Here is a 24,559-nt window from a genome sequence, read left to right as displayed (position 1 = left end):
TGCACTGAAGCCACAGAGCCAAGGATGCACACAAAGTTCTTTACCAACTTTGGAGTGTCTACCAAGGCATGGACCACGTTCCACATATCCTCAGGTTGAGCAGGGATGTGATTGGTAAGTCGCTGGATAACAGTGTCATGTATGCTCACCCTCAAATTCCTCAAATAGTTGATGCTCTGCACATCACTGCTGTGTTTTGACAACTCGAAATCCACAAGAGCGTGGTAACGGTGCATGCTGCCATTCCACTCTTTCACAAGGTTTTCCAGTGGGATTGCCCCTTTGACAATGTCCTTTGTTCCCAGAACGCTGTTGACCAAATTCACTGTGCCCTCCGAAGTGCCTTTCGCTATGTAATGGTTGTATGTCCAAACTATACGACTGAATGTTTCCCTATGTCTGTGGATCACGGCAAACTCTGCACAAATGTCGCCAACAGCCAGGGCCCTGTGTGTGTCATCTGGTATGAGGTCTGACTTAACAGCCTTAAACGGAATACCATAAGTCAGGCTTGGTGAGGTATGGTGACCATGGTAGTGGTTTAGCTTCCCGTCCACCACTTCCTCCCAGTTTGCTTCATAGTCGACGGGCGTAGCATCCCAGGGAATTCTTTCCCCCCAAGGCATATCAGCTAGTGAGATTTTTCTTCCAATAGGGAGAGCTCTACAGTGTGGCATTAGATGTATAAATATGTTAGGGTCCAGAGATGGCCCAACCGCCTACAGGAATGCATGTACGGAAAGGCCTTCTTGTGCTCACCCAGAGTCAGGCTCTGAATGGGTACTCCCAGGGCCTTTCAGAACCAAAGTGTGGGGACAAATGGCAGGCGGACGAATTATGTGATGGGCAAACTCGGAGCAAGGACTTCATAGCTGATCACCCGTTCCTCTTCATCATATGGCACAACAAAATGAAATCTAAACTTTTCCTAGGAGCATTCTCCTCTCCTTAGAATGAGCTTGATGTACTTTCCTCACCATCCAGCTCAGCATACCTCCAGGAGACATGCAAGATACTCAGATTTAGTCAAATTCAATCAGGTACTCTGGGTAGATCTGATTGCTGTCAAAGATGACAAATATTTTTGGGTTACTGACATTATCCACACAGCTGTCATAAAATTGCAGGATGCCTTTGTTGTGGTTCTGGAACTCAGGTGGTCTGCAGTACTCAGAACGACCCAGGGTGTATTTCCCTACAAGCACTCTGGCCAGGAACATCTTAGAGCCTATAGCGGACACACCACACTGTGGTGAGCTGTGTTTTGTTTGTTTATAGCAGTACTTGCGAGAGTATATCGAGTCTCTAGCAAAATAGGTCCCTTTGCCATAGGTAGAGCCACTTTTACTACCCGCTAGGCGCACGTCAAAGTTATACATGCATATACCCTCTACGTTGCTGCCACTGGTGCCATGAAACAGCATTCGCTCTTCAATGTCCAGCTCTTGCTTGATTTTCCTTAACTGTGTCTTCTTCCTGCAAAACAACTCCCATAGGTCTATATTTTGAATCCTTTGGATGGATTTGATGGTATGTGTGGGAACCATTGTCCTGTTGTAATGTATGGCTACTTGTTTGAACTCATAGGTTTCTCTTTCTAGCTGGATGAGCTCATAGGGAACATTACTATTAATTTTTTCAAAGGCGTTATTATCACACATAAACCTGAAGTCTGTTTCACAGTGGAGGGAGCGTTTAATTTGCTGCTGCTTTGCTGTCTTTATGTTGATCAGTTTCATAACTGAGAAGTCCAGCCTGTAAGTGTCAAAATCCATGAAACCATTTTTGTTCTTGCTGTAACACTGCTCAATCTGAGCAATCACAGCTGCTAACATGTGCCAACGTCCACACTCAGCCAGATAGAACCAACACCAGTTGGGCTCTGAAGTGTCCATTTCTTCATATGTGTCCATTTCTGCTCAGCACTTTACTCTTACTGAAGGAGCACGGATCTGATGTATGATTTCAACAAAAAGCTTGCCGTGATTTGGAAGGAGCACGGGTTGAACATGAACTAGATATTGTACCACACTTATATGTGAGGGAAGACATACAGTATAAAAAAAATCAAAGACACTGTGGTTTTGTCTATTTCACTGCTGTAGTAGTGTCAAAATATGTTATTATCTTAGGCCATTTTCTGAGATACTCCCTCCCTGTTTCTGTGTTATGGTGTAGTTTAGGCCCTCCCACAGACCATATAAACTGGTAGATAGAGCCCAGCTCTTTTTTTTTTTAAAGAAAAGAGATGGCCCAGGAAGCTGGCACTCGGCACCAGAGCCAATGGATGATGGAAGCTGCTTTGATCCTTTTGACAGAGATCACAGAACTCAGTGGACGCAGGCCTAAGTTTCATTTCAAAATATCGGCCAGGGTATTCAAGGATGTTGTACTCTTCCGTGGTTTTCAGTTACTTGATCATTCCTGGCTGGAGCTTGAGGATGTACTGTTGGATAAGCTGTGGGGAAATCCTTGGCCGATTGGGCCAGCAAAGTCTGCAATGCTTGAGTTCAGCAAAATGGTGCATAAGAAGATGATGGACAAGGGGCTTGTGCCTCCTCCTGAAAAGCGTGGAGAACTTTTTCTTTCAATGATTGAATTCATTGGGGAATTCAAGGACGACCTAACCATTACCCATGATTTTCATATCAAATCTGCTGCGAACCGAGAATTCCAACTCGCTGCGGAACTCAAACTCGCTGCGGAACTCAAACTCGCTGAGGTCCGGAATTTGCAGTTCATGATGAAGGAAATCCTCATATGGTTGCTTTACAATGCTTGCAAACGAACCAGAGATAGGCTTGAAGCAGCCGTGAACAAAAATGGATACCTAGGGGAAAGGCTCATATAAGATAGAGAGCAAGTTTTGTTCAGTGGTGAGAGATCGCATGGTGTTCTTTGCACGAATATATGGATATGTTTTTTGTCTCTCTCTGGTGTTTGCAATGTAGACTCTGTGCTCGAACAGGAGCCGGAGCTCCCTGCAGGTTTAGTGTGTGATTAGCATTGCAATTGCATCCCTGTAAAAATGATTAAAGAACCTAAAACACTTCACTGTTCATGTTTTAGCTGTGATCTGTCTTATTGTGATTACATGACAAAAAACATGTATTGACTCAAATCAACAAGGAAGATCTGAACACAAAAAATGTGTTTTAGTGTGTGATTAGCATTGCAATTGCATCCCTGTAAAAATGATTAAAGAACCTAAAACACTTTACTGTTCATTTTTTAGCTGTGATCTGTCTTATTGTGATTACATGACACAAAAATGTATTCACTCAAATCAACAAGGAAGACCTGAACACAAAACAAGTTGGTTAACATGCTTACTTTAATTATGATATGTGAAGCCAATCATTAAAGACTAAATGCAATCAAAATACAAACGTTTCTCTGATATTATCACTCTTGGGAGTTAATACATATTGTAATTGATCACTCTATGGAATCTATTATTATTCTAGGAAGACGATTCCTTGAAGACCACTGAGCCTCTCTCATCAACACTGAGGGCATCAAAGAAGTCGCGCCAGTTGTAGTAGAATTCCGGTTGGAAGCCCACAGCGTGGCCCTGGAAGTGGATCAATTGTGCGCCGATGTTATCAACTTTGTGTTCTTGAACACCCACATCGGGATTCAGCTTGATGTTGAAGTAATATACTGGTTCTATTGGACAGGGTAGCAGGTTCAACCGTTCAGAGCTAGCGTTCGCTAAGACAGTGGAGTTTTGGTGAAACAGCAGACAAAGGATGCATGAGCATGGGGTCACTGGCTCTGTGGTGAGCGTCTGGTAGGCTTTTGGAGATAGCAGCGAAGGGAGGGGCTTGTCATGGATCTGACCATTGCTACGGGTCAGCAGCTTCCCCTTACAATGGTCACTGTTCGCACATGGCGGCAGCCTAGGGTCTTTAAACATTTTTAGCAGCATAGCCTTGCTGTATTCATTTCGCGCAAGTGCCCGACCCGGGACAGAGTGATCAGCGAACATTGCCAACAAAGGTTCAGAGTTTGCGTTCAGTAGTTTCAGTACAGTGGTCACCCATGAGCAGCAACTGTGCATTGCGTTAGGGAATCCGCCTGAGGAGCAAGTGCACAGCTTTGGTTCAGGAGGGCGCTCAGGGAACAAGTCTCGGATGATTTCATATGTCAGGTGTCTTGTTTGCTGCACCTTAGCCATCACTCGATCCCTCATTGCATTTCTGTATGCTTCAGATTTTGCCTCACCAATGTTATTATCCCCTTCGTAATCTGTGCTTCCTTCATCTGACCCTGCCCCGGTTAGGTTTGGCTGCTTAAACAAAGTCTGAATCTCACTGAGCCCATTGGTGAGAGCTGCGGAGCATTGGACACAATGCTCCACCCTCTTTGCGTTTTCAGCACATCCGGGACACAACCAACGGCAGCATACCCTCTCTCTTACTCTGTTAAAAACAGTGCACTCACTGCAGAAGGATAATTTTAGTGTGAGGCATTCGTCGTGGTGGGGCTTCTGCATGTACCAGGGCTCGACCTCAGCTGATGGGTTCTCAAAGCATACAAGACACACACGCACACCCGTGCAGCCACAGTTGATCACCACCCCCGAGTGTATCAGCTGCTTGCTAGTCTTCACCAAGCCTGTGTGGCACACCAAGCATTTGCTTCCCTTCCCTTTCACAGGGGTGCGAGGAAGGTACATCTTCTTACGCCGCGTGTATGGTGTTGACGCAACCTTCCTGTACATGACTGTACACTTGTTTACCTGATTTGCTTGTTTCTCAGAACGCATCTCGTCGCATGCAGCAAGCAGAGTTTCAGGAACGACACCTGTGAACGAAGGACTGTCAAACATGTCCAGGCTGCAACTGCTCTGTTGTGAGCTTGCAAAGGCATTGACACTTGATCCGGTGCCTGTGATAGGCGGGATTGTGTTTATCAAGGGTGCAGTTGGCAAGCCACTAGACGAGCTTTCTCTTTTGCCAGAAAACATCTGCGAAGAGCACATAAACTCAATACCGGAGATACTAGAGAACCTTCAGAGGGAATCAGTAAAGAGTACAGAAGAAGCAAATGGCAGGCAAAACCCAGGCTTTATAGCAGGAAAGGGAGGGGCCTTGTATAACAACCTGACCAAGCTCTTGTGGCCTAGAGACATTTTCCAAGTTTACCAAGCTTACCAAGTATCTATGACATTGAGGAAGCAATACCAGCCCGCGTGCGGAGTAACTGTTTTGGTGAGGCTGAGGAAGTCACACGGACTACCGCCCGGGCTGTATGTGTACAGCAATCCGGATCCCGAGAAGGGATACATGCTAGGGGTGGTGGCACAGTATGGAGTAAGTGTGGCGGAGAGCATTCCCGCAACTATCGCAGTCAGGGTTTACCCAGGCACAGATAACTGCAGCGCAATGTACTTGATTAAAAGGAAGACAAAGGGAGGTGCAATTGAATACGGGAACCGAATGTACAGTGAAACTCTGTATATGGGATTGATTCACCCACTTGAGCAAGTCTGTACACTTTGTGATTTTGCCAATATAGCGCTGCGCGACACACAGAAGTGTGTAGTTGACCTGCGGTGGAAGGCCGGCGACCTAATCTCGGACTGCATCCTCGCTGTGCCAAAGATCCATGGGCTTATAGCTGTGTTGTGGCACAACAATGCTGATTCCCATGCAGTGGAAGAATCCATAGTGGCATGGATCCATGGAGCCAACATGGATTTACCTGATGGTTTTATAAGAGTTATTGATAACTCTGCACACGAGGATGTGTTTGCCTTCAAAACAGCAAAGGTGCCCACTGCAGGGCTTCCTCAGCCCCCTGACCATAGTCACTCATACTTCATGCACACCTATATCGAGGGTGACATTAATAAGGCAAAATTGGCGATTGGGGAGCTGCCTAATGGTAGTATGCGGATGGGCTACCCAGGTAATTTGACTTTGGGTCAATGGTACCGGCTGTCGGAAGGGCAACTACAAGGCAGGCCAACCCCACTTTCCCAGGGCAGGCTGCAGCAAGGGGCACTTTCTACACTGCCTGCCCCGGATACAAGGTCTTTGGAAGTTATTAAGGAGATCGGTGCGTGTGATTTCACCGCCGTTGTGCATACTTTGTACTACAGCCATGTCGACTGCACATACAGTGTTATGGCCACTCATGTGCTAGAGTATGGAAAAGGGTTTAAAATGGATCTGTGTTTCCTATAGTATTGGGGTGCCACTGTTCCCTCCTATCTGTGATCTTTATGCTGTGTAAGATGACTGTATCCAGTGGGTGTCTTTCTTTTTCCCTGAGTCCTATGGTTGACTATGTTGCATTCCATTAAAAAAAATACATTCTGGCATCATGTATGATTACAATAATGGGAGAAAATAAATTTCAAATGATAACAATGTTTTGTTACCCAGTCTTTATTCAGCAGTATCAAACAATGATGCATGTATTTTGTCTTCAGGCTAAAAACACATTACCCTAGTTGCAAGCTCAAAACAAATTAAATTAAAATTAAATTAAATAAATGGTTAGAATGAGGTTGCACTAAAGTAATGTCATGGTGCTTTGGCTTTACATTCTCTTTCTTTTGCACTGACTTACGGATTGATGTAGGTCACGCTTTTGGGTTTCTACCATTTCACTCTCGGAACATGACGAGGAAGGGGTCCTACGTTTGGATCGACTGCTACTGCCTTTTTTCGATTTATGCATGTGCTTTTTCTTCTTAGTCTTCTTTTTGTGCTCACTACCGGAGGGATGAATATGTTGACTCTCGTAACACTGCGAAAGAATGAGGTTCGAAATAGGCTGTAAAGGGTTCCTAGTTTCTGTTCCACTGCTCCCGGCACTGCTCCCTGTGTGTCCCCTAGCATACACATCTTCCTCGGCCTGCGATGAAGACGCGTATGTGTAACCCGGTTCGATGTTCTCGTCCACCTGCCTGGCCAAACTTTTGACCTTCCTCCTGGCTAGAGCGTCCCTGCCTGAAAGCTGCTCTTGCTGATGAACTGTTGCCATGGTAGAGGCGTAGTCAGACTTGAGGTTCTCCACTGTAAACGGGTCTTCAGGGTACATGCTGTTCAATGCTGCAACAGCATCCTTCCATTCCCAGTCCTCTTCGAGTACCTTGTAGTGCGCGTGGTATTCCTGTGGCTCCTCGTTGAGTCTCAGAGTGATCTTGTCCTGGTAGTAGATGGTGCGTGTATTGCAAAAGTTGCTCAGGTTTACGATGGGCACCCCGGAGTATTCTGGGCTGCATACCTTGAGCCTAGGCCAGTGGAAGGTTTCTGGTGTGCCATAACCTGATTCGTTCAAGTGGTCCGTGTTATACGCGACGCGTGTCTCGGGGTAAGTTCTGAATATCACACCACCATAGTATATTGGAGCAGAACACTCGTAACAGTGATGCTCCAGGTTGCCGATTTTTCGGAACGTCATCTCCTTCAACATCGGCACCCCTTTGGTCGCCTCAAGTATCAATGCCTGCACGGGATCTTCAGTGAAGTCCAGGTTGAAGGTGATGCTTGGAGGAGGTGGAGGGGTCGGTCGGGGTCGAAGGCTTTCCTCTTCATTCGCTTCCCCTTCCTCTTCATTCGCGGACTCCTCTGAAAAGTCTGAGCCTGGCTGCTCAAAAGCTTCCCGAGCCTCAAAAGCATCCAACATTGCACTGCCCACCTTTCCCCAGAATGCCTCATGGCTCTCCGGAGCGTATAAAGCCAGCAGATCGTACACTACTTCAAGGCACACAGTCACAGATGAAACCTTGAAATGGGTCTTGTACGGCATCTTACCGTAAAATGCATTTTCCTTATCCTTCTTGTCCTTGACAAATGTGCAAAGTTTACGTTTCCTCATGTCTCCGTCGTGGATCCGTGGTGGAAAGGTACACGAGGCGCACTCCGCCAGCATCTCGTGTGCCATCGAACTAGCTGGTAGCTGATCATCTGGGAAGTACAGCTGGGCAATACCCGAAATATGAATGTGACCGTCCTTATTTTGGGACTGGGTCAGGCAGCTCTGCACCTTCACTTGCTTCAATACGTAGACCAGAACCTGGCAAGCAAAGTTTGCATTCATATCAATTACCCTGGGCAGTACGTCAGGGAGGCACGCTGCCGAGCACAATTTGAACACAGAGCACACCTCGAGGCAAAGCTGGCCAAATGAAAGCATGTCTAGCGCCTTCATGCGTTCCTTGTTGAGTTTGGAGATGAAGTGAGAGTCAGAGCTAGATAATTTATCTGGCACCCTAGTCCAGGGAGGCACCCACAGATCAAAGACAAAGTGGCAAGCTAGCTTCATAGCCTCTCCAAACACCAGCTGATTGATGATGCCCAGCATCCTCATGTTGTCCCGGCCCCGTCTACCTGGGTTCAACACGAATGTTTTCCTCATCATATCGATGCAGCTGGTTCTAGCTGTGTCAAAAGACTCGCTGAACTGGAGCAAGCTGGAGCAGCCAATCATACAAACGCACTGAACTAAGTTCTGTCTGAAGAGAAAGGTTGAGGCAATTTTATCCATTTGCTGTTCCTTCACAGTGTCGACAATACTCTGAAAGGAACAAGTTCGCGAGGAGCTATTTGTGAACTCTGAGGTCAACACAAGACACCTGTCCAGCCAAGCAGGGCTGGTGTGTTCCAATGAGTTGCTTGTCCATATAAACCCTACGTTATGCACCGCCTGAACCTTCTTTGTGTCCAGGAGACCAGTAGCCGGGTCACAGATCACTGTGTCACTGTCAAATACACTATCGTCCAGGAGGTGCTTGAACTGGTTGGGCATGTTGGCAGAATCGCGGTCTGTACCACGTGTGCCCTTTTGCGTGTTGTGAGTGTCCTCAATCATTACAGTCCATGAAGTACGAATTTTCTTGTATTTGAATGACTGATCTGTGAACGAAGTCAGGTCCTCCATGCAGGTGGGCGTGATGTAAAACATGATTTTGATAACTTTGTTGATAAATGTTTTGCCCTCTCCTGCACCTGTGAAATTAAACATCATGAACCTCTCTATAGTGTAACGAGGCGCGGTATTGGTGATCACATAGTTTAACGTAGTGGATGCTTGGAAAAGCCTGTGGACTTTGAATGTGTCCACAAACATGTGCGAGATCAGAGCCTTGTCATAAAGCTTGAGTGCGTTGAAGCTGGAAGTTGCTAGGTGCCCCCTCACGCCCCTACACAACATTGAGTACACGTTGGTACACCTCCTGCCAAGTGACAGAGCAGAATTCTCCCGAGACCCTTCGGTAAGTGAACGGAATTGACCATAGAGGTCCTTGACTGGCTTGGGAGCACTGAACCGGCCCTCAGTCAGGCACGTGTACACCTTGTTAGCCATGGTCTCAAAGAGATGTGCCCTGTTCTCAAACTTGTGCTTAGCCTTCATCTCTGTGGCAAGGCGGTTCAGCTTTGCCAAGTGTGGGAACAGCCTCTCTATGGTCTCCTCCTGGCTCACCATGAGGAAAGGGTGGATAGGCGACGTGTTGTACAGGCAAGTGTAGCATGCTAAGCACTCCTGCGTGCAACGTGGAAAGCAACCACAGCGGAGTTCACGGAAAATACTGGCTTGTGCTGCATTCCTGCGGCATGCTTCAATGTCTTCCATCATCCTGCTCATTGTGCCTTTAGGCACCGATACATGCTTGTGAATCCTTATGTCTAGGAAGGCAGCAGGGTTTTCCCTGTTAATCAGCGAGTCCATGTTGTACTCAAACACAATTAGGGACCGCACATTCACCAAACTCCCCTTGCCGCTTTCGGCTAAGTTGTTAACCATCCCTCGGATTTCATCTAAGAATGTCTCGTGTGCCTCCTGTTCCTTGGCAAAGCAGCCCTGGGACAACAACTGTTCACAAGACAAGGCATCCATCAGGGTTTTAAAGAGTTGCCTGCCGTCACCCTCACCACATGGGAAGTGTAAGTCAATGATCTCTGACAAGGACTGCCTCAGACCTTCCAGGCTTAGGTCCTGGATTGTGGCGGGTACGGCGTGTGCTCCGCGAGCCGAGATCATGGGAATGTACGCAGAGCCCATGAGCTGCTGCACCTTACTCTTTTCAATATTCTTTGAAACCAAGCTGTCGGACACACAGTGAAGGCAGTTGAACATGGCACTCATCTCGCCCTTGCTGTCACGCATGTTGATCATGGCATAGTTGAGTGAAGATATCCTGTGCTTCACTAGAGACAGCCTCATGAATCCAGCGAATGCCTCTTGGTGTACCTTTTCCATAGTATGTTGTTCGTGTATATCAGTACTATTTTCTTCGTCTATGTAATTTGTATGTAACACACCTAAACTCCCCACCATTTCACTTTCCTCCATTTCACTTTCCTCACAAGAGACCTCGGAGGAGGTCTCTTGCTCACCTATAGAAATCTGGACATCAGGCTCCTCAGACATGTCTAGCACAAAGCAAAAAAGAAGTGCCTCTGCAAAGTCCTCACGTATGGGCGATGATAGTTTTCCCACATCACGATTCTCTATAGTGATTTGCAACACCTTGCCCTTGAAGCAGTAGGTAATGTACAACAGCAGCTGGAACAGTGCACGCTGCTTAAGCTCAAGCGCTGAAAAGCAGTGCATGTCAGTTGAGTTGTCATAGAGAAGGTTTTTCTCGACAGCAAGGAACATGACATGCCTTTCATTGGGTAAAGCCACCTCAGGGAAAGCTGCAGTGCACCAGTTTCGTGGGGGCACCTGAGGTCCTAGACTCTCATCCTTGCCCTTACGAGGCATCCTAGGGATCCTCGTAAGGTTAAAGCCCCCTGCTGTATTTTAGGCATTTTATTTTGTTCTCTCTTATCTATTTATCCTACTGGGACTGGGGTGGAGCCTAATTCAATCCACTAAGTGAACACTGTTACCCACCCATACATATACAGTAGTACAAGTAGTACATTGATCTCCATAGCAAAGCACAACTTTTGCCATCATGGATGGCCCTTTTCCCTTCATGTCCATCTTCCCCGGCATGTACCCAACAAGGCGCAGTGTTGACACAGTTCAAGAACCCAGCTTAGTGGGTCTCCTCATAAAGTCTGTCATGTATGATCAAGAGCTAAACAGCCTGCTCTGCAGGGCCCTGGTTGTGCACTCAATCAGCAAAGAGTCCCTGCACAGCTCTGTCTCAATGCATGTGACTAACATCCACCCAGTGGTGGGCTATGATCTTGAGATTGAGGATTCCTCAAATGAGAATTGGGAGGGAGTCAGGACCGACTGGCAGCAGCACATGGTTGCTGATCCTGTGCAGGTATTGGTCCGTCAGGATGATATCAAGAAGCAGGTGAACGCTCAGGTATTCCCTCTGGCTTCTGTGAACTCTGCAGAAAAATATTTAAAAAAAGTTAAGGGAGCGCTGAACTTTGGTGATTTCAATGTAGAAAAAGGATATTATATGTCAAGTGATGGTAATGTCCCAGCACTGTGCACAGGCATAATGTTTGGCCGACTCTACTTCCTGCCAGTTGCAAATGTTGACTGGCAGAAGAAGAGCACCAAGGTATCTCCACAGAACCTAATCTATGATCACAAGCTCTCTGAGGCTGAGGCTCTAGTGTTTGAGACAAAACATCGTGACATATTCTACAATGTCGCTTGCCTCCACATTGATACGGTTTATAAGGACAGATATAGAGATCCAACGACCCGGTGCATTAAATTTGCGTCAAAATCCCCCTACTGCACAGAGAATAAGGTGAAAAAGCTCAATGCCAGTGCTCTCCAGTTGAAGCGAGAGTTGGAAGGAAAATTAAACCCACAAGGCTCATCACACGTGGATATCCCAAGCCTTCCCGAAGATGCGTCCGGAAAACAGCACGAGATTACCTGCCTTTCCATCGTGTCCCTGCGTGGGGACCGAGTCAAGAAGCCGGGTGAACACAGGAAGAGCCTGATGGTGTTTTACAACAAGAGCAAGGTGAAGAACGGCCCCGAGCTTGAGGTGAGCGCTGAGGTTGCACTTACTGCGGCCATCAAAGATCCAAAACGGATCAGGATTGTGGAGTGCGAAAACGAGTATTACCTGATTTGTCAGGTGCTCTTGGCACTGAAAGAACAGAACATCGAGCTGCTATACATGTACAACGCCGACTTTCACCTTAGGGTGCTTGAGCAGCGAGTTCAGTTTTACTTGAGCAGCTGTTGCAGTCACCATTACCACGTAAGTGCCGAAAGTTGTGGTAAGCTGCATACGCTCTGGTACGGACTGTTCGTTTCTGACAACTTTGGGAGCAGGATGAAGCCCGTGTTTCAGTTCGAGATGGTGCGCATGATTGAGATGTACGAATCAATGGTCACAGCGCATAAACCCTGTGTGTCCCATGCAGCTCAAGAGTTCAGGAATGGAAAAAAGAAGCTTGGCCACTTCAAGAGCAACAGCTGTGGTGCCAATGTGATCGACCTGTTCAGAATGGCAGAGACACGGTCCACTAGGTATTGCTGTCCCGGCATGAAACTTAACGACGTCGTCCGCAACGTCGTTGGCGACAAGAGACTGAAAAGGGGCTTAACTCTCAAGGACCCTAGAAAGCTGTACAAAGTATCGGAGGTGAGTGACTCTTGCAAGGACGAAATGATCCGCAAAGGGGGAAAGGATCTCTTCAAGGTGCTTGTCCACAGCCTGCAAGACTCGCAGTTGTGCGCGAGGCTGGCCAAGGTGCTGGACCCAGTCTCCTCCCTGTTCCATCGCTGCCGCGCCACGCTCAACATCGACGTGATCGTACATGGCCGCTGCAACACGTTTGAAGGCTTTGTGCAAAGCATACACGCCGTGCAGATCCCTCAGCTGAAGTACAAGTTGGATAACCTCAGGTGTGTCGCTGGTCCACTTGGGCGTAAACTGAAAAAACGAAAGCCCTGGACCATTGAGTTCAGCAAGGAATCATGCCAGGGCGGCTCTGTGAGCGATCCCATGACAGGGCTTCACTACTCAGGACCCGGCATGGGACTGGAGCTGTCTTTCGACTTTGCTAGCATGTACCCGTCGATCATGAGTCTGCTCAACATATCTTTTGAGTCCACAGTACCTTGGCCACCAAAAGAGTTTGACCACGACCTCACCGGCTGGTTGTGCTACCACTGGGAGGCCGAGGGATTCAAGTGTGCATCTCTGATCATGAAGTATGACGAGGTGGAAGGAAGCTTTGTTCGCGATGATGGTATCATGAACTCGTCCATGGAGCGATACTACAAGCGCCGTGCCGAGTACAAGCAGTTGCTTAGTGCGTCGGGGCTAAGCGAAGAGAAGCGAGCTTACTTTGAGCTTCTGGTGCTTGAGTGTAAGATCTTGATGAACTGCTTCTATGGCATTGCTGGCATTGCTGGTATATGCGGACCTCTCATCTCAGCTGCAGGCAGGCAGCTGATGAAGGTGGTCAAGGAGTGCACGTCAGAATGTTTTGATTCAAAGTGTACCATGGTGTATAGTCACACGGACAGCATCATGATGGTGGTGGGCTACGGACCCAAAGACCAGCCTGAGCATGAGTTACAAGACAGAGTAGACAATGTGCAGCCGGGTGCAGAAGGAACGGGGCTGGCAGCATTTGCAGCACAGGCACGTGATGCAATCACTCACAAGTTTGCCAGAACGGAGACAATGGTACCTAAATTCCGGGAATTTGTGCACAAGAGGATCATTGAGGATGTGCTTGGTAGACTTTATTACATAGGGCCTGGAAACTCTACACACCGAGCCTTCAGGGACCCAAAGTGTGGAGAAACGCTTGGGTACCCAACATACCTGGTCAAGATGTCTGACGGACCTGAACTCGATATAACTGGCCCCTTCGTGAATAACCATAGGATCAATCTCGTATACGAAAACAGCAGCTCGGTCATATGCTATCAGGCCAAGGGGATGTACATCAGCTTGAGCCACACGCTAAACCACGAGACGGGCGAGCTCGCAAAGGTGGAAGTGAAAAAGCGAGGCGTCTCAGTTTGCAAGAGTGTACGCACTGCATGTGACGAAGCGATGGCCAACGTATTCATCGCCTGCGTGATGCGAGGTGACTGCCTGAAGCTGGAGCCCGACATCAGCCGATGCTTTTCCACCCTGCCCTGGCACCAGTTGAGCATGGGAGACTGTGTGTTGTTCAATCGCCGTAAGGTGGAGATTGACCGTGCCACGGGCCTATGGCTGGGATTGGTGGAATGCGAAACTGCACTGGACCGCCACAGGGTTGAGCTGGTAAAGGCAGTGGAGCTAGATGACGGGTTCACGGCCGTGTCTGTAACGCTCAGCAATGGTACCTATGCTGAGCGTTTTGAGGTTATGACGCTGTACAAGGACAAGCTATACTGCCTAAACCACCTATTTTCTTCAGCAGATGCCATACGAAGGGACCTGATTGCGTGCCATGCGGCAGAGCTAGAGGCATCTAAGTTAGCTTCTGGGTTCTTTCCATGGCACAGGTTGCTGAAATGTGAGAAAAACATAAACCTGAAACCGGAAGTGCTCAACAGGCTACGGGTCAAGAGCACAAGCATCAGGACCACATACTTGGAAACAGTGAAGCACACACAGAATCTGCAGAAAATCACAAGTGTTTCATTAAGGCCGTCCATGAGGCCCGGCGATGAAAAGGTAAAGCCTTGCGAGGCAGTTTTCTACAGGTACCCTCTGGATCTCAAAATCAAGACTGGCAGCTTAAAAGGTGGAGCAGAGGCAGAGGAGCCTAGGGGCATCAAGAGGCCCATCTCATTTCATTCTGCAGAGACCGATAACGAGGGCCCTAGCAGCAAGAGACACAGGACCTCAGCTAGTTGCTGTAACTCAGATGAACAATGTGGGGATCTGTTCCAAGCAAGCACAGTAGCCCAACAAGCAGCTGATGGCAAGCTGGAAAAGGTTACTTTTCCTCCCGGCAGCAACAACATGCTTAGCTCAAGGGTGCTGGTGAGCCGAGATGCCAAAAGCTCCCTTATAAGCAGTCAATCCAATATGACCGCGTACTGTGTGGTGGATTACTGCCTGTCCCGCTACATGTACAGCCAAACACATGACAAAGAGACCATGGAGTCCTGCCGCAAGCACTTAGCCCAAAGGTTCAATACAATTTCCGAACGAGTACAAAGGGCAAGTAAAGTGTTCCTGACCTTGATGAATAACTGTCCACTACACATGATCCCTAGCTGCGGGCGCCAGGAGCTTCAGAGCATTACAGCACACAGGACCGCTCACTTGCGGTTCCCAGTCGATAAGCTGAAGCTGGCTGGTGTAGTGATCATCCAGGACATGGGCCTAAACCCGGACACTGTGTACCGGTCGGAGATCGCTGCCTTTGGCACATTGCTGTCCAAAACCCTTCGCGAGGGCACCCTTAAGCTCACTGAAGATAGGCAAACTGACAAGGGATGCATTTCAGTGAGCGTGCCTCGGGTGCTGCTTGACAACGCCGGTATTTGTGCTCAAGGGACATGGATATCAGTGCAGGGGGGTGAGTTTGATGAAGGTGAGATACTTGACCTGACAGGCAGCCTGTACCAGGCAGTCATGGCAAAGCAGGTTTATGAGCCAGAAGCCTTTCCCATGTACACTGCACCACTGCCTGACAAGGTCCTTGTCATCATGCCATATTACAACAGTGACCGGCAGGTAGTTCACCAGTGGCTTGTAACATTTGCTAAAAAAGGATGGTTGAACAAACAGAAACCCATGTATCACTGCATAGGATGCGAAAAATTCTTCAAGCAGCTGATAGCTCTTCGCATTCCGGTTTCCAGGCTGGAGAAAGCAGTGTATGATGATTCCACAAGAAGGAGGCGGTTCGGCACATGTGTTTCAGAGATGTCATTAGGGGCGTGGCATGGGATAGTATAAAATCTGTAACACAGAATCTGAAGGACAGACATCACATGTAACCTTTTGTAGGACTCTGCTAAAAGAGCTGGTGGACACTATGAAGTCTGCTTGTAGCTCAACACAGGAAGAGGAGCATAACGTCCTGTCAAACAAGACAGATAAAATGCCTCGTTTAGGTGTTGTACAACAGAAAATGGAGTCTTTATTTGAGAGAACCATAGAAGTCGGACCATCTAGCAAGCACAAGGACCAGCAATATAATGTTGTCACAACAGACAAACTGAATGACCTAGTGCTGAAATCTGACATTCACAGTGCAACTGTCACAGAAAAGCTGGATGGCACCTGCTGTTATGTTACAGAGTTTGAGGGTAAACCATACCTCTGGGCAAAGCGAGAACTAAAGCTCAAAAAATCTGAATGGGAACGGTTCAAAGAATATCGCGATGCACACCGCCATATTTGCGAAGGCTTCACATACAACATTAAGAAGGACTTTAAGGACATCCCAAAATATTGGACCCCTGCTCAAGTTGGGGGAAATAAATCTGAAGTTAACAAATATGGAAATGTCCTAGGTTGGGTTCCTGTACATGAAGGTGACACGTTTTACACATTGCATTCTTCTGTAGTCAACCATGGTGCAGCCCTGGTTCTCAGGCAGAGCTCTGAAGAGGAAGTCCTGTTGGAATTGGCTCTGGTTCCACTGGCAGAACTAATGGGACAGACACTTGAGCTAATTGGCCCAAAGATCAACGGTAACCCTTATAAACTGAACATCCGAATGCTGGTGGCTCATGGAAATCTGCTTGTGAAAGAACCTCCTTCTCTGGACCGCGAGGCGTTGCGTATCTGGTTCAAGGATAGGCCAGAAGGGCAGATTGAAGGCATTGTGTGGCACTGTACTGATGGAGCCATGTTCAAGCTCACTAAAGTGCACTTGCAGATGGACTGGAGAAATGTTCAGGACAAGTACCTTTGCACCAGGCCTGTGTTCATTAATGTTGACCGTGAAGGATTACCAGAGCACCAGCAGCAGCAGTGCAGCAGCTGTACAGATGGAAAGAAGATGAAGAAGATGAAGGGTAGCAGCATGGAAGTGTTTACTGCCTTGTCCAAGTTGAATGGAAGCCGCTTCTTGCGGCTGCAGGATATCATGAAATGATTGCAATGAAACAATAAAATAAAGATCATAAAGTTTTGACACAATCTTTGATATTTTTGTATTCTTTATTTGATCTGAGTTACGTTACATGTTTTCGATTAAAAAGGAGGCAGTTGCTTTTATTGGCATCCTTAGGGGTGTGCTAAGCAGAGTATAAAGTGAATGAGAATTATTGTTTTAAATGAAAAAGAACAGGGGAACTGAAGGTTGATGCATAATATTTTGTGTTAACATATATATATTTTTTACATCCACAATAAAAAGCTAAATAATTCATATCCTTGCCATATCCTCTTCACCACTCCTTACAGTTCCTGTGTTTCTACTTCCCTCGGTAAGCTGCTTCGCATACATTACGTAGCGGCCGTAGTCCTCCTCGTCAAGACCATGTCCAACAGGGTCATCAGTGTCCCCCCATAGCAAAGTTTGAAGCCACCCCCAGGGAAAGTGTACATAGTTGGAGTTGCAGGCTTTGACAATGTTCATAGCGTTATATGTGACAGCTCCGCTTCTACCTACGGTGACGAATGCGCCCTCTACAAGCATGGTGTTCTGGTGATTGCAATGATCGATTACTTTATCTAGTGCTAAAGGGCACCTCTGGAGCTTACTCACAGCCACTGTCATCCTGCTAAGATCCTCTTGATCTTTGGAGAGGCAGTACGAGACACTTGGTTCAACAGGTAACTTTGCAATAAGCTCTATCATTGTGTTAGCTACGCTCGACATCCGAAACACATTACGCAGGATCAGTTCCAGACCCTGGCACACGGCTGCAGTGCTCAGACCGTTGTTCTTAGCAAGAAGAACGAGATGCTCCACTCTCGGCTGCTGAGCATCAAGCCCGCGAGCAAGGTCAAGCCGTAGGTAGCCATCTGGATTGAGCGGGTCCTCGAAGTTGAGTACTGCAAAGTAGTGGTATACATCCGGCAAGAGCACTGGGCTGATGGAGAGAGATAGGATGTTGATTATTTCGCACTTACCCATATGGTGTAAATTAAATGAAAGCGGAATCTGGCAAAACGGCAGCTGCTCAAACATTGCCACTCTTATGTGCTTTTGCTTTGTGCGCTTAATGTAGCTTTCCTCGTGCTTGAGCGCTTCCTTCTTGTCTACTCTCGCCACGGTTGTCAAATTCAGCTCATCCGGCATATAGACCTGAACCAATGCCTCGTTACTGTCGCAGAACATGTTCAACTGCCGGAGCTTAAGGTAGTTTGCTTTGCGGATGCCCGTATCATAAAGCCCCAGCCTCTCAAGGACTGCCCTTGCAACCCAGGCAAAATGGGACTGGAAGCACTGTCGGGCAGACAGGCTGATGTCCCTTGCCGTGATCTCTGGATGGCGCAACTGAAACTTGTGGCTCAGACAGGTCTGGCTGTTGATCAGCGTGAGCATCAGGTACACTTTGCTCAGCTCGAGTTTGTTGAGCTCACACAGAACATCATCCCATATGACGATGTACAACTGCTTCTGCGGTGCATACGGGGATCGTAGGGGAACCTCAGTTTGCTCCTTCGGTTCTGGGAGCCCTTCAAGAGCAGCCATAAGCTCCTTGAACTCCAAGGAGCTAACGCCGTTGTAGTCGGCCACATACATGTGCAGCCACGCCAGGGTGTGAGACTTAAGGTGATTGTAGCAGAAATCTGCATCGCAAAACAAAAACTCAGGGCTCTGATATGTCTTATGGTGCGCGTTTTTGATCAGTTCTATGAAAACATCAAAGGTGGAGGATATCACAGAATCTTGCTTCACAAGAAAGGATTCAAAATTGTGCAGAACATCGAGTGTCTTCAAACAGGTTTCGGTGTAACGAGGCAGCACGCTAGTGGAACCACAGAGAAAACACAGTTGTTGGGACATTTTTCGTTTACTTGTTTGTTTTTGTGGAGAGATGGTGACTGAGCTACAAAAGTGTATTGCCCAAGTACTTGACTGGATAAAAAAACATGTGTTAGTATCTAGAACCTAACCATCCAGCATGCACTATGGTGTAATAACAGAGGTGTATCCAATGGGCAGATTTATGTACTCAAGGAAAGTAATCCAATGAAGAGGGAGGTTGCGGGATAATCAGTCAACCAGTTCAAACTGGGTTCTCCCTAATATTAAGAAGATCAAGTCAAACTGAGTTTTATCTGAGAGAGAAAACACTCAACACTTTGGTTTGTTCTCAGAAGACATTTGTAAAATCCCCCCAAAAGCAAAGATTTGAGTTACAAATATTTGATTAAAAACAAATATATATATTCAAAGATTTGCACACATTTCTTTTTACCATTTTCCCAAAAATGAGCAGATCTACAAGCTCATAGTGCAGCACTCGTGCCTCGCTTTGAGTTTGTATATCTGCTATTTTTTGGATAGACCAAATAAATCTTGAAATGACACAGATGCATTCCCTGTCTTAATGGATTAGTTGTATGTAAGAAGATCTAAAATAACAGAGAATGACACTTGACTTTAGATCTAGTTTTATTGTTAATAACTTTATACATTTTTCTTTTATTAATATGAAAATTCATCCCTGTTCAGAATCTTGCACAGGCATGTCCTCCCCTTGGAGTTTCCCAACCAGTCCTCGGAAGTTGTGCCTTGTAAGGATAACCTTGCAAGGCTGGTTGAGGCAAAGCTGTAGCAATTCTGTGTCCTGTTTAAGTTTCTCATTCATCTGAGAGAAAGATAAAAACTGAATTAGTAGTTGTAATGTAAGTATAGTACATAAGGAACAATTAAAACAAATATATGTATTTAAATCAACTGACCAACTTTTTGTTCCCCCGATGCTCCTTAAAGGTCTCCTGTACCATGTCAATCAGTTTGTGAGGATAAACAAGCTTCCTCCTTTTCTAAAGACACAGAAGGAAAAGTAAACATTGTAAAAGATGCAACAATTGCTGAAATCTTTAACATCTCTAGATAATAGCAAGAGTTCTCTGTAAGCATCCAAAGGTTAAGATGATTTTTATCAAGAGTAAAAAATCTCTCACCACAGAACCTTTTCTTGAAGTCACCCTATTCGGTAAGAGAAAGGAGGTATCCTCCTCATTGCCAGCTTGAGCCTGGGAGTTCTCTGAGGCATCACACTGTTCTTCATCCTCATTGCAAGCTCCAGCTCGGGAGTTCTCTGCGAGATTGGACTCTGCTTGATCCTCATCATAAGCTCGAGCAAGAGGGCTCTCTGCTGCATCAGACATTTCTTCCTCATCATCACTAGAGAAGTCAACATGCTTCTTCTCAGTTGCCTTTCTACCATGGGGAGCGATAAAGGCATCATCGCTTTCGGCAGATACCTTGGTTGTAGCGCTTTGTGTGCCATACTCCACAAAAGTGCGAGTAGCATAGACTTCTGCAACTGATGGCAGTTTCACATACCATTTTGAAGATGTAGTCACACCATGACACATGGCGTTGCACACACGTTCACGCTGCTCTTTGCTGAGATCACGCTCTGACTGGTAAAAGAGACTGAGTTTTTAATCCAAACACAAAGGAAAAGCAGAATCCAGAGAGCATAAGATGGATTTTGTGAATCAATTCACGTCAATAATCAGTACATACCATTGTTGAAATGGAGGCCCGGATGATGGTGGTTGTCACATTTTTCATTTGAATCAAGTCAAACACCCTCGTGACCATCTCTCCCAGTCTCACCATCTCTCCGCCATTCGCGTTAAAAAAGAAGTACTTGGGACCACTGCTGACTACTGACTTGTAGCCTGATAGCTTCTCACGGATCTTGTCAAATTTCAAGAACCATGTGTACTCTTCTTTTGTGAGTACAATTCCTGCTAGACCAAAGGTTCCACTAGTCTTGTGCTCAGTCACCTAAACATTTAGATAAAGATGTACCCTTTTGTTATGTAGGATTAAGTAAAAAAGGTTACAAATATATATTTTTTAATTATATAAAGGTATCAGTAGTATATCATACCTTGATGACATACAGGTCCTCCTGGTCCTTGTCCTTCTGTGGGTTCAGCACCTCATCGCGGGTCATGTGTGTTAGCACCCCTTTCCTATGGCCACTTATGCAGAAGACATACCCCGCAAGCCATCCAACAAAGTTCTTCATTCGTTGTTCATCCCTTGGTGATTTCGACAGTTTCTCTGAAATGCCAAGTTAAACGGAAATTCAAGTTTGTGCTGAACGGGTAATCTGAAAAATTACTTGTTCTGTGCTGTGAACATACCCAGGCATTGAGGGATTTTGCGCTTTGCCACTTTACGAAACGTTGCCAACTGGTCCCTACTCAAGAGAGACTCTGTGAAGTAGTCAATGACAAAATAAAATCATTTCCCAAAAATATCATTGAAATGTCATTAAAAGAAAACATGTTTTTCACTCACTTGCTTTCTCCAGACTTCTTCTGTGATGGTGGCCAAGAAGTTCTGACTCCAGAGCATCTTGCTCTTTTTTCAGGTTTTCAAAAAGGAACTTGAATCGACGGGCCCCCAACCTAACCTGATGAACCACAGAAGACAAGGGGAATAATTGAGTTGGTAGTAACAATAAAGTAATATTATTATTATAACATAATAAATGGATTATAGTTTAGCTTTTTGCAGTTCATAACATGTCACATAGTGAGTAAAACAAGCACTTAGTAGAGATACTACTTAGTAGTATCTCACACTCTTACCCCATTGAAGCTATGGTTATGCACATATGTCAAAAATGTCCGCACATGATACACTCTTGTCTTGATGGTAGGTATTGCAAAGTTAGATCTCAGATGCTTGAGCCACCTACATAAATGGAAGAATCCAAGTTCATCTTCAGTTGATTGACATACTAAGCTACATGTTGTTATGGGATTGTTTGTGAATCAATCGATAAATAATAAATAGAATACCCTCCAAGTTTTATGGGGTCATCGGCATATGTAAGGGACACACTTGGGCTGGTATCCGGACTTGCCATCATTTCAATGAACTCCATAACATGGTTAACACCCTGCTTGCAATTTTCAACCTTTTTCTTTGAAGCATTTGAATGTAGGCGACTTTTCAGCCAGAGATTGGTGATCTTCTCTGTAACCATTTTAAGAACATATTAATTGACATGCAAACGTGTAGGTGCTAAACACTCATAATAAAAAACAAAACAAAAAAATCAACATAACTCTACTGAGCAACTTACCAATTGTCATCCGCTCATATGGTTTGCCAAGCCCTATTCTGTAATTCTGTTTAGAGCATTGCTGCTTCTCTGGTCCCAGGCTCCCACTCCCCATGGCCTCAGTAAGCCGAGTCTCTAATTTAGAGATCTTTTCTTTCAGCTTCGTGAGCTCATGTGTTGATGAGGTGTCATCATTCTTCTTCTGTTGTAATTTTTTGAGAACCCGATTAACCTCCAGCTTTTTCTCATCAGCCAAGATTATTTTCTTTTCTTCCTCCTTTAAACATGAAATTAAAAGGTAGAATTGCAATGGTTACATTATCAAAACCACAAGTGGCAATACATGATATTTTCTTTTTTAAATCACACCTTCAAATCAGTATGGCATCTAGCCATATGTACGTCTAGCCTTGTTTTGTACTTCCCAGCACAATTTCCTTGGTGGCAGGGGAGTGCCCCAGTGTACCTTAACATGCAAACAGAATAAAACACAAATATGTATACATTTTTGTAATAAACATAGAGATTAAAATAGGCACTCTCAAGTTTAACCTGTACAGTGTGGAAAAGTGTTATTAATTACCTCCCGTGTTGAAGGGCAAGAGATAATTTGCGCTCCTCCTGATCAACAACATGATGAACACCTACAATGTGTTCCCACAAGTTGGACAATTTTGAGTTGCAAATTGGACATGTTCGCTTGGATGCCATCTTTCAGGTGTTTGGTTAAGCTAGAAGTGGCCTGTGTCGAGGGCCTAAGGAGAACTGCCTGTACATGCCTGGACTGCAACCGCATGTCCAGGCATGTTTCTTTTATAGTGCTCAACTGTCTAAGCCAGGACATCCAGTCAGAATACCAGTTTGACCTGAAGACACATTTAGTCAAAATACACCACACGTTTGTCATCTCAAAATGTGGGCCTAAGGAGAACTGCCTGTACATGCCTGGGCTGCAACCGCATGTCCAGGCATGTTTCTTTTATAGTGCTCAACTGTCTAAGCCAGGACATCCAGTCAGAATACCAGTTTGACCTGAACTCAGTTTGACCTGAAGACACATTTAGTCAAAATACACCACACGTTTGTCATCTCAAAATGTGGGCCTAAGGAGAACTGCCTGTACATGCCTGGACTGCAACCGCATGTCCAGGCATGTTTCTTTTATAGTGCTCAACTGTCTAAGCCAGGACATCCAGTCAGAATACCAGTTTGACCTGAAGACACATTTAGTCAAAATACACCACACGTTTGTATCTCATCTCAAAATGTTTTGTTCTAGGGACCCCCAGAAGCAAAGAATAGAGTTAAAAATGTTTGCTTTAAACAATATATATTCAAAGATTTGCACACATTTTCAAGCTTATAGCGCAGCACTCTGTGCCGCGCTATGAGCTTGTAGATCTGCTATATTTGAATAGTCAAAGTGTAAAATAATGCTTTTTAGCTCAAATGAAGTGACACAGATGCATTCCAGGTCTTAGAATAGAGTTTATTGAAAATGTAAAATTTAAAAAGGATAGCCCCTTTGACAATTTCCTTTGTTCCCAGAATGCTGTTGACCAAATTCACTGTGCCCTCCGAAGTGCCTTTCGCTATGTAATGGTTGTATGTCCAAACTATAGACTGAATGTTTCCCGATATCTGTGGATCACGGCAAACCCTTGGCAAATGTCGCCAACAGCCAGGGCCCTATGTGTGTAAGCTGGTATGAGGTCTGACTTAACCGCCTTAAACGGAATACCATAAGTCAGGCTTGTGAGCTTATCATGTACTAATTCTCCATTATTCTGAAAAAGCAAAAAAATTATTAGATCTCTGTCTTCATCTTCACTTCAGAAAGAAAATGCCAACTTTGTCAGGGAAGCCCGATGTGGCCATACAGCTAATTAATACGGACGCTGGCAGGCTTCCGCTGGGTTCCCAGCTGATATGCTCCAGTGACAGGTACTTGCTGTACGTGTTCACCTGTCTCAGGCTCTGCCGTTCGGAACTGACAGATGAAGAGCTGTGTGCAATGTTTGGTAATGGTGTAGAGCTTGAGATTCAAGTAGACGCCAAATGGTTGCCCTGCTTCTTGAAAAGGTGTCGGGACAGCAGTACACGCCTCAAGGCCCCGGGTTTATTTCTGAGTGAAACCATTACCCAGTGGGATCTGCCTGACGGCACCCGTCTGAAGGCCGATATTGAGGGTAGGATAGTTGAGATCAGACACTTTGGCCATTTAAAACGGAAACTCTGCACACGGCCTAGGTCAGGCACAGGAATTGGAGAGGTGAGAAATAACTTAGCCCTGTTCCCCAATGTGGCCTTTAGGCGTGATTGTGCAGAGAGAGACACGGACAATGGTGCTTGCTTGGTGATTTGCTCTGATGCACACGAGGGCGAGACGTTGGGTGGTGCCTGGCCTGGTTGGGGATTCCGTTGCACCGTTACACGCCGTTCCTCAAGCAGCACAAAGCTAACAGGCAGAACAAGT

General features: G+C 46.0%; 2 protein-coding genes across 2 annotated transcripts; one reads left to right on the top strand and one right to left on the bottom strand.

Moving 5' to 3' along the window:
* Positions 1 to 1,022: 1,022 nt before the first annotated feature.
* Positions 1,023 to 1,913, bottom strand: LOC311041247 (protein mono-ADP-ribosyltransferase PARP11-like; the record flags this gene model as incomplete). The annotated part of the gene is made up of 1 exon (XM_084086147.1): positions 1,023 to 1,913. The coding sequence occupies one exon, from the start codon at positions 1,911 to 1,913 to the stop codon at positions 1,023 to 1,025; it is 891 nt and encodes a 296-aa protein (XP_083942273.1).
* Positions 1,914 to 15,989: 14,076 nt separating this feature from the next.
* Positions 15,990 to 16,961, top strand: LOC311041246 (RNA ligase 1-like; the record flags this gene model as incomplete). The annotated part of the gene is made up of 1 exon (XM_084086146.1): positions 15,990 to 16,961. The coding sequence occupies one exon, from the start codon at positions 15,990 to 15,992 to the stop codon at positions 16,959 to 16,961; it is 972 nt and encodes a 323-aa protein (XP_083942272.1).
* Between the last annotated feature and the right edge of the window lie 7,598 nt (positions 16,962 to 24,559).

This window comes from Gymnoscopelus microlampas (assembly GCF_963454915.1).
Source record: "Gymnoscopelus microlampas genome assembly, contig: SCAFFOLD_77, whole genome shotgun sequence".
Taxonomy (NCBI): Eukaryota; Metazoa; Chordata; class Actinopteri; order Myctophiformes; family Myctophidae; genus Gymnoscopelus; species Gymnoscopelus microlampas.
This window is presented reverse-complemented; position numbering and strand designations above follow the sequence as displayed.